Genomic DNA, 15,813 nt, shown 5'->3' with positions numbered 1-15,813 from the left:
ATAATTCCTCAAAGAAATCCTCCCAAGGCCCAAACCCCCTTCCATCTTTGGCTTGCATACTAGGTCTAAGTTGATGAGGCGGTCTCTCTTATCCTCTCTCATCCCTTTGATCAAAGAAAATCCCTATTAAATTTCTCAATCTTAGATGGGACTAAAGATGGAATCTTAAAAAGAGAGAAAAAATAGTTAGGAATGCGAGACAAGTAGGACTAAATTAGAGTTATTCTTCCGCCTAAGGAATTAGACAGTTAAATCACTTCTATAGGAATTTGTTTCTAATGGACATACTCTCCATGATTGATAAACAGTTAATTTGTTGCAACCATTCAGTAGCATATGATCCACCATCTAATCAGTTCCATTGAGTAGGTTTGCAACAAGAATCTAGTATCATTCATTAAGCTTTAAAATTTTCTCTTTATCAGTAGTATACACATGTCTAGCACACACTGAATTAGAGTGAAATTAGATGGCTGAGATAAATCAAAACAACTTGAATTTTTTTCTGCATTTTCAGGTTTCTATTCTGTATGATTTTTTCTCTTCTACATTAACTGAGGAACTCATCAGAAATGGAACATTGCGCCTTTCCTGATGCTGAGTTGCTCAGATATGATTGGTTCTGAAAATTAAAGAACAGGTGATAATATAGGAGAAATATCCTCCCCTAGCAATCTTTTCAATAAGATATACTCTCTACCGACGCAAATTATAGGCATTGCCTCTATTTTCTCTTCTTTTTTTTTTTTTTTTTTTTTTTCTATTTATGGGACTTCCTCTTTGACACCAGAACTTTTGATACATTGCCAAATAGATCACATAATGAGTATGGAAAGATTGGAGATTCACTACTGAAATTTTGGAAGTATCATCCATCTTGAGAATATTTTAAAATATTTTATTCTTTAGAATATTTCAGAATATTTTATTCTTTGAATTATTTCCTGTAAATAGGCCACTCCCTTAAATGGATTTAGACCATTGTATCTATAAATATGACTGTATGTACATGGTAGATGAATGAATCAGAAATTCATTCTCAATTCATCTTTGTGTTCAATAAGCCTCCACAAATCTTGCTGCATAGAGATGAAGAAGTAATATCCTTGCTTCTTTTTTGGATAAGCAAAGAGGCCCAAAATAACTTTGCTTCTTCAAACACAAACTATCTCAAATATCAATAACAAATTATACTTCTCTTTGAAGGAATTCCCTTCCTCTTTCTGTAATTCTCAGCCCTTCTACAAAGGTCTTTGTTTCTCTTTTAAATTTGAAAAATAACAATAAATTAAAAGGTAACAACAACTCAAATAAGAAGCAATGATAATAAGATCATCATTTTTTCTATTTTCAATAATGCAAACAAAAAGTATACTGACCGTATCAGTGTCTTCAGTTATTGTCCAAGCAAACTTCTCCATTGGATGCTTTTCGTACAGGGGTCTCTTAATCTTTTCAAGAGCTGGCAAAATATTTTGTTTTTAGAGTAGTTCTAATTTTTAATATACTTGGCATAATTGTCCAACATCTGATTCAAAATAATATAAGAAACTAAGAGTGGATGTCTTCCTCACCAAGAACACTTTCTGGAATAGTTCCTGACTGAAGAATTTTTGTTTGCAAGTCCTTATTCTGTTCAGAAAAAGAAGCCCTTTAATGCTGATTCTACAAAAGCTTATAAAGCACCCAGAAAAATCTAAGAAGCAACTATTAATACTTCAAAGGTAAACAAACTGATAATTTGGTCAAAGCACATCAAAACTGGTAGAATTACCAAGATTACTAAATGGAGAGAAGGATTACAAGACATGAACATTCAAAGAACTGAAAGACCATAACAGATATTTGAACATAAAAGGCCAGAAAGAATCTGGAAAATACCTCCTTAAGAAAGTTTATTTCTGATTCAGATAAACCTCTCCTGCAAGATGTCAATAAACTTTAATAAATGGTAAAGTCAAATTGAAAACAAGTAAACAAAACATTGAGAATAAATAAGAGCAGTATCCAAACGATTTAACATAGGAAAGACTGTCAAAAAGGAAAATAATCAGGTTAGATATGAAAATATCATTCACATGAAGATGAAAAGAAAGCCAGGGCATTGCAGTTTCATTGAGCTGTAATATGATGCTAATTAATAAAAAACAAAAATAAAAAAAAGAATTGGTAGGTCAATTTTTGTGCCCATTGGAACTTGAACCAGAAACCTCCCACAAACCCTCCCAACCCTTTGCCACTTGAACCAGACAGCTAGGGCAAAATTAACCACTAACAGCTAACAAACGAAATGGTGGTGCAGCATTTGACATTAGACCTATAATGAGTCACCAACTCATGCACAAATAATAGGTGGTTGTCACCGACTCACCAAACTGTTGGCATTCTTTTTTAGGATTCGAATAGATTTGCTTCTCTCAGTGGAGGGGAGTCGCTTAGAATCCAACCCAACTTTCAGGTGCATTAAGCTTAATAGTGATGAATGCATGCAGTGTAACTTTAAATGGGTACTGGTGGCCTTATCAAGGATCATAAAAGTGGGTTTGTCAGAGCATTCTCAAGGCCTGCTAGTTTTGCCTTGGATATTCAGGCAAAGATTTATGCCCTATTGGAAGACCTGAAAGAAGAGCTCATAATGGACTTTTACCTTTTAAATGTAGCAGGATTTCACAGAAGTTCCATCTAGAGCATCATCGAACAAGAAAGGACCTTAGAAATATGCTCCTTGGGTTCACTGTATTCTGGATCTTTTAAGATCTATATAGGTTGCTTCTTCGCATGGAAGTCTAGGTTGGCTAACCAAGATACCAACTTTCTAGCCAAGAAGGAGCTTCCTCTCCCATTGAGTTTGTAGGAAATTTCTCCCCATTTGAGTTTTTCTTCGGTTTAGTTGGAGGGGTTTTCTATTGGCTGGAGAAGTTTTCCAGTGTTGTGGTTTTTATTTTCCCTTCTTCCTACATTCGTATCACCTCTAAAGGACCTCACATCCTTCTTCATACTTTCCTACTAATGATACTTCAGTTTCCCATTGGGGGGAAAAAACAAGTGCAGTTAAGATATAAATCATCTTTTTGTGCATGACAACCTGCAGTATACCCATGACTAACGTAAAGTAACATTTTTATACCAATATATCAAATAAGATGGGCCTGAACCCAACTTGTGCTGCTATCACCAACATGAGTATCTTAGTGGCCCAGTTCTTTCTTGATGGTCCAGCTGTTCATCAGCCTTCTAATTATTTGGCACTTCTTTTTTCTCTCTCCTAAAACACAAACCTAGTGTTGAAATCCAATAATTATTCCTAATTTTATAGAGTTTATTTGATTTATTCCTGATTTTGTGCATATTTTCTACATATTTAAATTAGTTGACTATGTAAATTAAGGAAGTTGTAATTTAGAGGATTTGTCGGAAGAATTTTAGGAATAGGTCAATTGTCTTATTCTATTTCCATTTATTATACAAGTTTGAAAGTTGTATATATGTTTTTGCATTAATTTTTCAAAAAAATAATAATAAGATTTTATTTTCCAACATGGTATTAGAGTTGGAAAAAGGTTTCTAGTAGTTTTTTTTTTTCCTTCTTCTTGGCCTTCATTGTCAAGCCTTACCTATCATATTCACAACCTTCTATTGCCATCAACCCTTATTTATTGCCATCATTGCAATAAGCCAAGATACACTAGAGAGACATGCTGGAAATTGCATGGAAAGCCACAATCAAGGGCTAAGGACAGCCACAAGGGTAACATGCAATTTAGAAACAGCAAAGACACTAGGTTCAACATCAACCTCAATCAAACTCCCTTTCACAAAAGAACAACTAGATCTCTTGTATAAGATCATGGGAAAATCCAAGGTTTCCTCTTCCCCCACTTCTTGTGCTTTTGCACAGTCAGGTACTTAGTGCTTCTAGCATTCTTCATTCTAACACTTGGATTATTGATTTACGGGTAATTGATCACATGACTAAAGAGTCTAATGTTTTTCTATCCTACATTTCATGTTTTAGCAACCAAAAAGTATAGGTTGCTAATAGATCTTTGACTCCTATTAGTGGTATAGGCAATGTTTCAGTCACTCCCTATATCACTCTTTCATCTTATTTGCATGTCCTAAATATGTCTTGTAACTTATTGTTCATCAGTAAATTAACAAAACCTCAAAATTGTTTTGTAACTTTCTTTCCCACTCATTATGTGTTTCAGGACCTAACTACGAGGAAGATAATTGGTAGTGCTAAAGAGAGAGGGTCTCTATTACTTGGTTACTAAGGAGAAAGGAAAAATTCAAGCTCATCAAATAAAAGGAAATACAAAAAAAGAACTTAGGTTAATACATGAAAGATTAGGGCATCCAAGTTTTTTCTCTTTGAAAACTTTGTACCCTAAATTGTGTGTCAACCTAGATCCTTCTATATTCCAATGCGAAGTTTGTGAGTTATCAAAAAACCACTGAATTTCTTATCCTTTGAGCAGTAAAAGAAGTGAAATTCTTTTCTCTCATCCACACTAATGTTTAGGGTCCTTCACAAGTCCTTGTCATTCAAAAGCAAAATGATTCATAAGTTTTATTGATGATTGTACTCGAACCACATGGATCTATCTCCTAAAAGAAAACTTTGATACCATCCTCACCCTTAAACAATTCCACCAAATGATCTTAACCCAATTTAATGCAAAATTGCAAGTTGTGTGGAGGGGAATATTTAAACCAAACCCTTGGAAATTATTTCTTAGAGAATAGGATTATTCATCAAACCTCTTGTATAGGTACTCCTCAACAAAATGGGATAACCGAAAGGAAGAATAGACATTTGTTGGAGGTAGCTAGAGCCCTAAGGTTTGCTAGAAATTTTTCTAAGTTTTTTTAGGAGATACACTACTTACAGCTGTCTACCTTATCGATCGAATGCCTACAAAAAGCTTAAACTCCAAGACTCCAATAGACATCCTAAAACAACACCTACCTCACATAAATTGCCTTGGCTCCCTTCCACCCAAAGTCTTTGGTTGTGCTATATTTGTCCATATTCCAAACAAAAATAGATCCAAACTTGATCTCAAAGCCACTAAGTGTATTTTTTTTTGTTTGGGCTATTCCCCCACACAAAAAGGATGCAAGTGCTATCACCCACCTACACAAAGGAAATTTGTCTCCATAGATGTAAGTTTTTTATGAAAACCAGCACTATTTTTTTTTTTTTTTTTTTGATAGGAAACAACAAATATATTGAAAGAATAAGAAATACAAAAGAAGGATGAGGAATCCTCCCACCAAAGATAAAACTAAACAACACAATAAAAGAACAAGAAACTACACTATGAAAACTACGAACCAGCTCTCTTGGCTAGACCATCTCGTTGGAACTACACACTGCTAACCAATATAATTGTAACACGTTAAGGGGAATGCCCTTAAAAACCATGGAACAATAAGCCCAAAGAGAAGCTAGGAAGTGAATGGAATCCCATAGATTCTCGGAATTCCTACCTTTGTCCTCAAATATCCTAACATTTCTTTCCCGCCACACAACCCAAATTAAAGCAATGCATGCATTTTGCCACAAAACTATCCCTCTTTTGGAAGTGCCAAAACCTTTATAATTGATAAACATCATGTCTGAAATGCTTCTTAGAGGAACCTAATCCATCTTGGCTAGCTGAAATAATCTATGCCACAACCCCATGGACAAGAAACAATGTAGGAAAAGATGATCTACCGAATCTCCTTGCTTCATGCACAACTTACAAATGTCAGGACTAAGAGCTTTGTAGGGTCTTCTCAATTGTAGCAAGTCATTAGTGTTTACCTTCTTGTGTGCCACTAACCAGACAAAGGACTTGACTTTGAAAGGGACTTGAGAATTCCATACAAACTTAGTAGGAAAACAAGGAGATAAATCGGGCACTTGGGACAAGGCTATAAAGAAAGACTTGACTGAAAGCAATCCTGAAGAAGATAAAGACCAGCACTATTACCAGAAATCTGATCTTCAGGGAGGAGAAAATATTGCAAGAAGATCAGTTTTCGATACTTCCTTTACCAATTTGGAATCATGTTACTGAATATGGTGATGTTGAGGAGATAGACAACATACAACCAGCAGCAGGAAAAGAAACTGACATCATAAAACCAGCAGTAGTAGAAATTGTTGATTCAGGCTTGATGGTTTACTCTAGGAGGCTAAGGCTAATGCAAGAGCAAGACCCAATCTCTCTTGCACACAGCCAATCATCAACTCCAAAATTAGGTACATCTAATCCTTCTAATCCCTCTCTTCTTAATCATAATTTTGACACTGATCTTGATATTCATAGAGCTATTTGCAAAGGTGTTAGAAGTTGTACTAAACATCCTTTGTCAAACTTTCTATCCTATCATAGACTTTGCCACCAATATAAGGCCTTTACCACTCATTTGTCCTCAGATTCAGTTCTTAAAAACGTACAAGAGGCTCTAGGCGATCCTAGGTGGAAGATGAAAGCCTTGTATAAAAATGAAACATGGGATATTGTTGATTTCCCAAAAAAAAAAAAAAATTAATGGGATGCAAGTGGATGTTCACTATTAAATACAAAGCTGATGGTTCGATTGAAAGGTATAAAGCTAGGTTAGTGACAAAGGGATACACACAAACCTATGGAATTGACTAGCAAGAAACTTTTGCACCTGTGGCAAAGATGAATTCCATTAGAGTTATTTTATCCTTAGCAGCAAATCTTGATTGGCCTCTATAACAATTTGATGTAAAAAATGCTTTTTTGCATGGAAACTTGGAAGAAGTATTTATGGATTTGCCTCCTAGTTTTGAAGGAAAATTCAGCAATGGAAAGGTTTGTAAATTGAAGAAATCATCATATGGTTTGAAGCAGTCTCCTTCAGCATGGTTTGAGAGATTTGCTAAGTCTCTACTCAAATTTAGCTATCACCAAAGCCAAAGAGATCATACCCTTTTCATCAAGCAATCACTTGAAAAGAAGATTGTTGGACTTATTATTTATATAGATGACATAATTGTTCACTGGAGATAACGTTGAAGAGATGCAGATTTTAAGGGGAAGTTGGCAAAAGAATTTGAAATCAGATCTTGGAAATCTCAGATATTTTCTTGGCTTTGAGGTGGCAAGATCAAAAAGGGGAATTTATGTTACTCAAAGGAAATATATCCTTGATTTGATAAATGAAACCGAGATGCTAGGATGCAAACCTACAAGCACACCTATTGATCAAAATCATCAATTAGGAGTCTATTAAAGGAATACCAGTTGACAAAGGGAGATATCAAAGACTTGTTGGGAGCTTAATTTATTTATCCCACACGAGACGAGATATAGCATATGCTGTTAGAATGGTAAGTCAGTCTATGCACTCCCCCTTAGAATGTCATATGAATGCATTTTTTAGAATCTTAAGGTACCTAAAGTCAACTCCAGGAAAAGGCTTATTGTTCTCAAAGAACAATCACCTTAGAGTTGAAGCTTACACAAATGCAGATTGGGTAGGTTCTATTACTGATAGAAGATCTACTTCAGGGTATTGTACATTTGTGGGCAACAACTTGATTACTTGGAGAAGCAAAAAGCAATATCTAGTTGTTCGGTCTAGTGCTAAAGCAAAGTTTCGAGTTATGGCCCTTGGCATTTGTGAACTCATTTGGCTAAAGGGTTTATTGAGGGAACTACAAGTCAATCTTGAGAATCCCATGAGACTGTATTGTGATAACAAGGCTGCAATCAGTATTGCTTACAACTCAGTACAACCTGTTGAGATTGATAGACATTTCATTAAAGAAAAGATTGATAGTGGACTGATTTCCACTCTGCTTGTTACATCCAAACTACAACTAGTTGATGTCTTTACAAAAGGAGTTCAGAATCTTACATTCAACTCTATGGTTAACAAGCTGGGAATGGAAGATATCTTTGAACCAGCTTGAGAGGGAGTGTTGGAATCTAATAATTATTCCTAACTTCATGGAGTTGATTTGATTTATTTATGATTTTGTGCATATTTTTTGTATATTTAAATTAGTTGACTATGTAAATTAGGGAAGTTGTAATTTAGAAGATTTGTAGGAAGAATATTAGGAATAGGTCAATTGTCTTATTTTATTTCTATTTATTGTACAAGTTTGAATGTATATATATTTTTATACTAATTTTTCAAAGAAATAATAAGAAGATTTTATTTTCCAACACCCAGAACCTCCCATAACCTACCCCAACCCTTCACCACTTAACCCAAGTCTCAAGGGTTTGTTTGGCACTCTATTTTTAGGAAGATGTTGAGCAGAATTCTGTTGTTTTAGAAGAAGTGAGGATCAATTTCATATATATATATATATATATATATATATATATATATATATATATATATATATAGAGAGAGAGAGAGAGAGAGAGAGAGAGAGAGATGAGACAAAAGCAAAAGCAAAACCAAAATATAGCAACAAGAGGAAAAAAAAAATTAAAGAGCCACTACAATACTCTGTGCCTCAAAACAGTCCGGGAGGATGGGTGTTCCCATTTTAAAGACAGAATATTTTATAAAAATTGAGCACTTTTTTGAGGTTTTCCTAGGCTGCTGCCAACTTCTGAGATCACATACAGAATGTTTTTTTTTTTTAATCAAAAACAAGAGATGTATTAATAATAAAGAAAAACTTCATGAGAAGGATGAGGAATCCTCCCCACAAATACACAAGCCTAATCAAAACAAAGAACTCCACTATACAAGGAGATTTTTTTTTTCCTTTTTTGATAGGCAAAAGAAAGGGGCTTGTATTAAAAGTACCTAAAAGACAGCAACACAAGTACACACAAAGTCCAACAATAGCAAGGATATAAGGAGACAAAAAAAAAATAATAATATATAAAAATAAAATAACCATCTCCTTACCTAACAAAGAACCAATCTACAAAATTTATCAAAGACAACATGTGATCCTCTATAAACACTCTAGTTCAAATCACAAAAGTATACATGAAAATGGATTTAATAGTTTGGTCAAACCGCTCAATGTCATTGAAAGCTCTTCTATTCCTTTCCTTCCAAATAGTCCATAATCCACTATACAATGAGATATATGTAAAAAGATAGATCACAAAAGGATATACACAGATTACAACTCCTCAAACCAGGCTAAGCTCCTTTCAATGGTGGTCCAACTCTATTGGTGTACACATCAAATGCCAATTGAGTTGAATGACATTTAGAGGGAATTTCTTTAAATTCGTCAATACATAGGCCAAAAAAGAAGAAAAGAAGTGAAGTCAATCCCATAACATCCCTAACATCCTCCATTTATCCTCAAAGATCCTAAGATTTCTCTCTCACCATATGATCCATATCAAAATGAGACAAGCAATCTTCCACAAGGTTTTGCCTCTGATGGAGTTCTCTAAACCCATATATAAAATAATCAACATATCAGATAAACTCCTAGGCTCAACCTAATCCACCTCAACTTGTCCAAATAGTCTGTGTCATAGCCCCAAAAGTAATCGAATAATGTAGAAAGAGATGGTTAATCATCTCTCCAACCCCCCCCCCACCCACCATAAAGGACACACCAATTAAGACTAAGGGCTTTGAAAGGTCTTCTCAATTGTAGCATGTCATTGGTATTTACCTCCTTGTGTGCCCCTAACTAAGCAAAGGCCTTAACCTTAAATGGGACTTTAGATTTCCATACAAATTTGGTTGGATTAAATGAGATTGAATTTGAAATATTGGACAAAGTGAAGAAGAAATATTTTACGAAGAGTAAGTTTGAAGAAGATAGTGCCCAGGTTCTTGCATTTGGGACGGATAGAGACAAGTGTATGTGAATAAGAGAGGCCATGAGTCTTTTGAGGTCCTTAATTTCCAAATCGATGAGGTTGTCACAAAAATAAAGGTTCCCAGAAAAAAAAGTGGAAGAATTGCCAAGAATAGCTGAAATGGAGATACTTCTAATTGTGCCAACTTTATAAAGACTTGAAAATTGTGAACATAAGGATTAATCCCCCCCCCAAAAAAAAAAAAAAAAAAAATTCTTATCCCATCACCCACCACAAAACGAGTGTGTGCAAAAAAAAAAAAAAAAACAGGAGAACCTATGCAATGGCCTTCCAAGGGTAATGATGTGACCATCTAAATGTATTATTGGTAGGATTTTTTTATATATATAGATAAAAAGATGTATATATAACGAAATGAGGAAGCACCAAAAGTCGTGCCCTCAAAGTATACAAAAGAAGCCCAAAGGCTCAAACCAAAGGGGAAGGGATAGAAACAAAAAACATCACTTGCCCTTACTTAGAGCCTAACCAATCAAAGAAACTTACAAGAGAAGAAGGGCTTAAAACTATAGACATCCTAACCCAAGACCAAAGATTACATACAAAAGAATTTTTCAATCTTTGGAGCGAAAGCTCCTCATTACCAAAAGCTAACATATTCCTTTTCTTTCAGACTAACCAAAATATACATAAGGGGACCATTTGCCAAGCCTTTTTACGAGCTTTCCCCACAAACACCCCGTGCCACCCAAGAAGAGTTTCCTTCACTGAACAAAAGAGTATCTAAGCCAAACCAAAAAGGGAGAAAAGAAAATTTCACAGAACCCGAGTCTTTTGCATGATGAAGTAAAAGGTGATCCACCATCTCTACTTTAGAGAGGCCTAGAAAACACCTATTTGCCAATGAGTGCCCCCTCCTTTGAAGTTGATCCAAAGTTAAGACTTTACCCTAAAAAGCCTCCCAAGCAAAGAAAGTCACCTTACGAGGCACACTTGCCTTCCAAATACTACCACTAGGGAACAAGGGAGAATCTCTGGGCTTCAAAATAGAATAAAGAGACTTGACTGTAAAGGTGTCACACTTCAAAGTTGTCCAAATCACTCTATCTTCCTCCTCCCTTTGCACCTTAAAGGTTTGGATCTTTTGCAAAAAACGCTCCACCAACTCAATCTCCCAATCATTAAACACCCTTGAGAAAAGAGGGGTCCAACCACCCCCATCACCATCAAGGTTCCAAACATCCGACACCTAAGCTTCCTTAGACAAAGAAATGGAAAATAATGAAGGGAAGGACTCATTATTTGCGGATGATAAGTTGGTATTTTGTGAGGAGTCTCTAGACCAAATGACTTATCTAAGTTGGCTTCTTATGTGGTTTGAGGCGTGTTCAGGGTTGAAGATCAATTTGAAGAAGAGTGAGTTAATCCCGATGGGTAGGGTGCAAGTTATCGAGGACTTGGCCTTGGAGTTGGGTTGTAAAGTGGGTGGGCTCCCTTCCTGCCATTTGGGTTTGCCTTTGGGGGCCCCCTTCAAATCAATGGTTGTGTGGGATGGTGTTGAAGAGCGATTTCGAAAAAAGCTTGCAATGTGGAAAAGGCAGTATATTTCAAAAGGAGGGACTCACTCTAATCCGAAGCACTCTATCTAACATGCCTATATACTTTATGTCTCTCTTTTACTTGCCAAGAAAAGTGAGGTTGAGATTGGAGAAGATTCAAAGGGATTTTCTGTGGGGCGGGGGAGCTCTTGTCCAAAAGCCGCATCTTGTTAGGTGGAACTTGGTTTGCTTAGATAAAAGGAAAGGTGGGTTAGGTGTGAGATCTAGCTCTCATGAATATCGCTCTCCTAAGTAAGTGGAATTGGAGGTTTGCCAATGAAAGAGAGGCTTTTTGGAAGTAAGTCATCAGTCATAAGTATGGTGAAGAGGAGGGAGGATGGCGCACTCAGGCAGTGAGTGGGAGATACGGCGTTGGGCTTTGGAAAGCAATTAGGAAGGAGTGGTTGTTTTTAAATGGTAGGTTAGCCTACCAAGTGGATAGTGGGCAAAGAGTGAGATTCTGGACGGACAAACGGTGTGGAGATGCACCACTTTGTGAGTCCTTCCCTTCTCTATTTTCCATCTCTTTGTCTAAGAATGCTTGGGTATCGGATGTTTGGAATCCCGTTGGTGATGGGAATGGTTGGACCCCTCTGTTTGTAAGGGCATTTAATGATTGGGAGATTGAGTTGGTGGAGCATTTTTTGCATAAGATCCAAGTCTTCCGGGTGCAAAGGGAGGAGGAAGATAAAGTGGTTTGGACAACACCAAAGTATGGCACTTTCTCAATCAAGTCTCTTTATTCTATTTTGGAGCCCAGAGGTTCTTCTTTGTTCCCTAGTGATAGTATTTGGAGGGTGAGTGTGCCTCCTAAGGTGGCCTTCTTCGCTTGGGAGACCTCTTGGGGTAAAGTCTTAACTTTGGAGCAACTTCAAAGGAGGGAGTACTCATTGGCAAACAGGTGTTTTCTATGCCTCTCTAAAGTAGGGACGATGGATCACCTTTTACTTCATTGTGTAAAGACGTGGGTTCTGTGGAATCTTCTTTTCTCCCTTTTTGGTGTGGATTGAACTCTCTCGTGTACAGTGAAGGAAACTCTTATTGGGTGGCATGGAGCGTTTGTGGGGAAAGCTCGAAAAAAGGCTTGGCAAATGGCCCCCTTATGTATATTTTGGTCAGTCTGGAAGGAAAGAAATTTATTAACTTTTAGGAATGAGGAGCTTTCGCTTCAAAGACTGAAATATTATTTTGTATGTAATATTTGGTCTTAGGTTAGGATGTCTATAGTTTTGAGCCCTTCTTCTCTTGTAAGTTTTTTAGATTGGTTAGGCTCTAAGTAAGGAAAGGTGGTGTGTTTCTATCCTTTCCCCCTCGGAGTGTGTCTTTGGGCTATTTTTGAATACTCCTTGTATACTTTGTGAACATTTTTTTTTGTGCTTCCTCTTTTTTTTTTAATGTACATCCTTTTATCTATCAAAAAAAAAAAAAAAAAAAGGACTCACAAAGTTGCTCATTTCCACACCACTTGTCCATCCAAAATCTCACTCTCTACCCATTACCCACCTGGTAGGCCAACCTACCACTCAAATACATCCACTCCTTCCTAATTGTTTTCCACAACCCCACACCATACCTCTCACTTATTGTACGGGAGCGCCATCCCCCCTCCTCTTCACCATACATGTGATTGATGACTTGCTTCCAAAAAGCCTCTCTTTCATTAGCAAATCACCAATTCTACTTAAGAGAGCTATATTCATCAAAGCTAGATTTCTCACACCCAAACCACCTTTCCTTTTTTCCAAGCAAACCATGTTCCACCTAACAAGATGTGGTTTCTACGCAAGAGCTCCACCACCCCACAGACAATTCCTCTGAATCTTCTCCAATCTCAACCTCACTTTTCTTAGCAAGCAAAAAAGTGACATAAAATAGATAGGCATGCTAGATAAAGTGCTTCGAATTAGAGTGAGTCTCCCTCCTTTTGAAATATATTGTCTCTTCCACATTGCTAGCCTTTTTTGAAAACGCTCTTCAACTCCATCCCACACGGCCGCTGATTTGAAGGGTGCCCCCAAAGGCAAACCTAAATAGCAGGAAGGAAGACCACCCACTTTACACCCCAACTCCAATGCCAAGTCCTCTATAACATGCACCCTGCCCACCAGGATTAACTCGCTCTTCTCCAGATTGATTATCAACCTTAAACAAGCCTCAAACCACATGAGAAGTCAGCTTAGATAAGTCATCTGGTCTTGAGACGCCTCACAAAAGACCAATGTATCATCTGCAAATAACAAGTCCGAGATTAGAATCCCCTCGCCACTCCTACCTCTCACCCTCCAACTAGATAAGTAGCCCCCACTAGTAGCCCTCCTCAATAAACAACTAAACACCTCCATGGCTATCACAAACAAATAAGGGGAGAGGGGGTCGGTCTCCTTGTCTCAATTCCCTTGAACTTTGGAAAAAAAGGGAAGGAGAACCATTTATTAAAACAGAAAATTTCACAATAGAGATGCACCAATCTATCCACTTTATCCATTTCTCCCCAAAGCCCATCTTTCTAAGCACTACCATCAAGAACTTCCAATTGACATGATCATATCCCTTCTCTATATCCAACTTACACAACACACCCCCTTCATTGCCTTTCAACCTTGAGTCCACAACCTCATTTGCAATCAAAACTGTGTCTAAAATTTGTCTACCCTACACAAAGGCATTTTGGGACTCCGAAATCACTTTCCCCATTACCTTTTTAATTTTATTAGCCAACAACTTATAGAGGCTGCCCACAAGGCTAATCAACCTAAAATCTTTCAAATCTTCTGCACTTCCCTTCTTTGGGACTAAAACCAAGAAAGTAGCATTCAAAGACTTTACAAATCTACCCCACTCATGAAAGTCTAAAAAAACCCATAATCTCTACCTTCACAACATCCCAACAAAAAAGCCAAAAAATCATGGTGAAGCCATCCAGACTAAGGGATGTGTCCTTGCCTAGATCTGAGTGAGTTGCAAACACCTCTTCTTCCAAAAAATGAATCTCCAGCCCCTCAGCCTCACTGCTAGCTAGCCCCATAAAAGACAACCCATCAATACAAGGACGCCACCCCCCTTCCTCTGAATACAGGTTATGAAATGCCCCCACCACACTATCTTTTAAATCATTCTCCTCAGTATGCCGGCAGCCATTCACTTTTAGCTTGAACAACCAGTTTATTCTACAATGAGCATTCGCCATCCTATGAAAGAATATGGTGTTATTATCCCCCTCCTTCAACCACACTTCCCTAGACTTTTGTCTCCAAGAGATTTCTTCCCTCAACACCTAAGTCTTATAAGACTCCCTAGCCTCCTTTCTGGCTTCACAATCTTCCAGATTCAAAGCTGAACATTTCTCCTTTTCATCCTAATACACAACCCGTTCGAGAGCTTCTCCCTTTTTAGTCTCAATGAGACCAAACACTTCTTTATTCCAAGTTTTCAAAATATCTTCTCTTAATTTTGCGTCTAAAACAAAGTTGGAGGTCCTAGTAAAACTTAAGCTCCCCCACCACGTCTTCATCTGATCTTTGAACCCCTCCTCCTCCAACCACGTGTTCTCAAATCTGAAAGGAAAAGGTCCCCTATTCATGCCTCCTTCTAGTAAAATGGGAAAGTGATCAAAAATTGGTCTGGGTAGAACACCCTGCACAGCCCCATTAAACAAGTTGTCCCAATTATCTATCACTAAAAACCGATCAAGCCTAGAATGGGATTGGATATTCAACCCGCCCCTCCAAGTAAAAGGACCCCCCTGCAAAGGAAAGTCCCTCAACTCCAAATCCTCTACCACTTCTGAAAATCTCCTCATTGATGCAGAAAGCCCACCTCCCCTACCATATTCCTCTGGAAATCTGATCATATTGAAATCCCCTCCCACACACCAAGGGTCACTCCATAAACCTCTTATTGACCCAAACTCGTCCCAAAAGTCCTCTCTATCAGTACTATACACCGGACCATACACACTAGTAAACACCCACACAACCCCATCCACACAGTTCTTAAAACGAAACGAAATTGAGTATTCTCCTTCTTCCAAATCAACCAACTCAAATACTCTGTTATCCCAAAATATCAGAATGCCTCCAGTTGCACCCCTTGAATTGACTGCACTTAAATCTAGATGTCTTCCCACCCCAAGACTACGAACAATCCCTGTAGTCATTTCTTTAATTTTGGTTTCTTACAAACAAACCACGTCCACTCTTTGAGATTTTATCACTGACTTAATAATCTTTCTTTTATCTCTGTCATTTGCCCCTCTCACATTCCAAGATAAAATTCTTATTTTCATTTGCACCCCGACACAAAAGCCCCTCCAAAAATACCCAAACTGGTATCAAACCTAGCTTTTTAATAGCTTACTGTCCACTCCAACTTCTTGAGTTCCCTACTAGATTTTGAAGACATTAATTTTGTCTTTCTAGACGCCCCAT

The 15,813-nt window shown here is 37.3% G+C and overlaps 1 protein-coding gene across 1 annotated transcript in view; it reads right to left on the bottom strand.

The window, feature by feature from the left end:
* The window catches only part of LOC100255062 (uncharacterized), a 49,000-nt gene that overhangs the window by 21,443 nt on the left and 11,744 nt on the right, over positions 1–15,813 (bottom strand). The window contains exons 8-10 of the mRNA XM_010656725.3: positions 1,882–1,921; positions 1,575–1,632; positions 1,380–1,462 (exon numbers count right to left, since the gene is read on the bottom strand). Coding sequence (XP_010655027.1) covers positions 1,380–1,462; positions 1,575–1,632; positions 1,882–1,921 — 181 coding nt within the window. The remainder of the gene's footprint in view (positions 1–1,379; positions 1,463–1,574; positions 1,633–1,881; positions 1,922–15,813) is intronic.

Source organism: Vitis vinifera, chromosome 9, assembly GCF_030704535.1.
Source record: "Vitis vinifera cultivar Pinot Noir 40024 chromosome 9, ASM3070453v1".
NCBI lineage: Eukaryota > Viridiplantae > Streptophyta > Magnoliopsida > Vitales > Vitaceae > Vitis > Vitis vinifera.
This window is presented reverse-complemented; position numbering and strand designations above follow the sequence as displayed.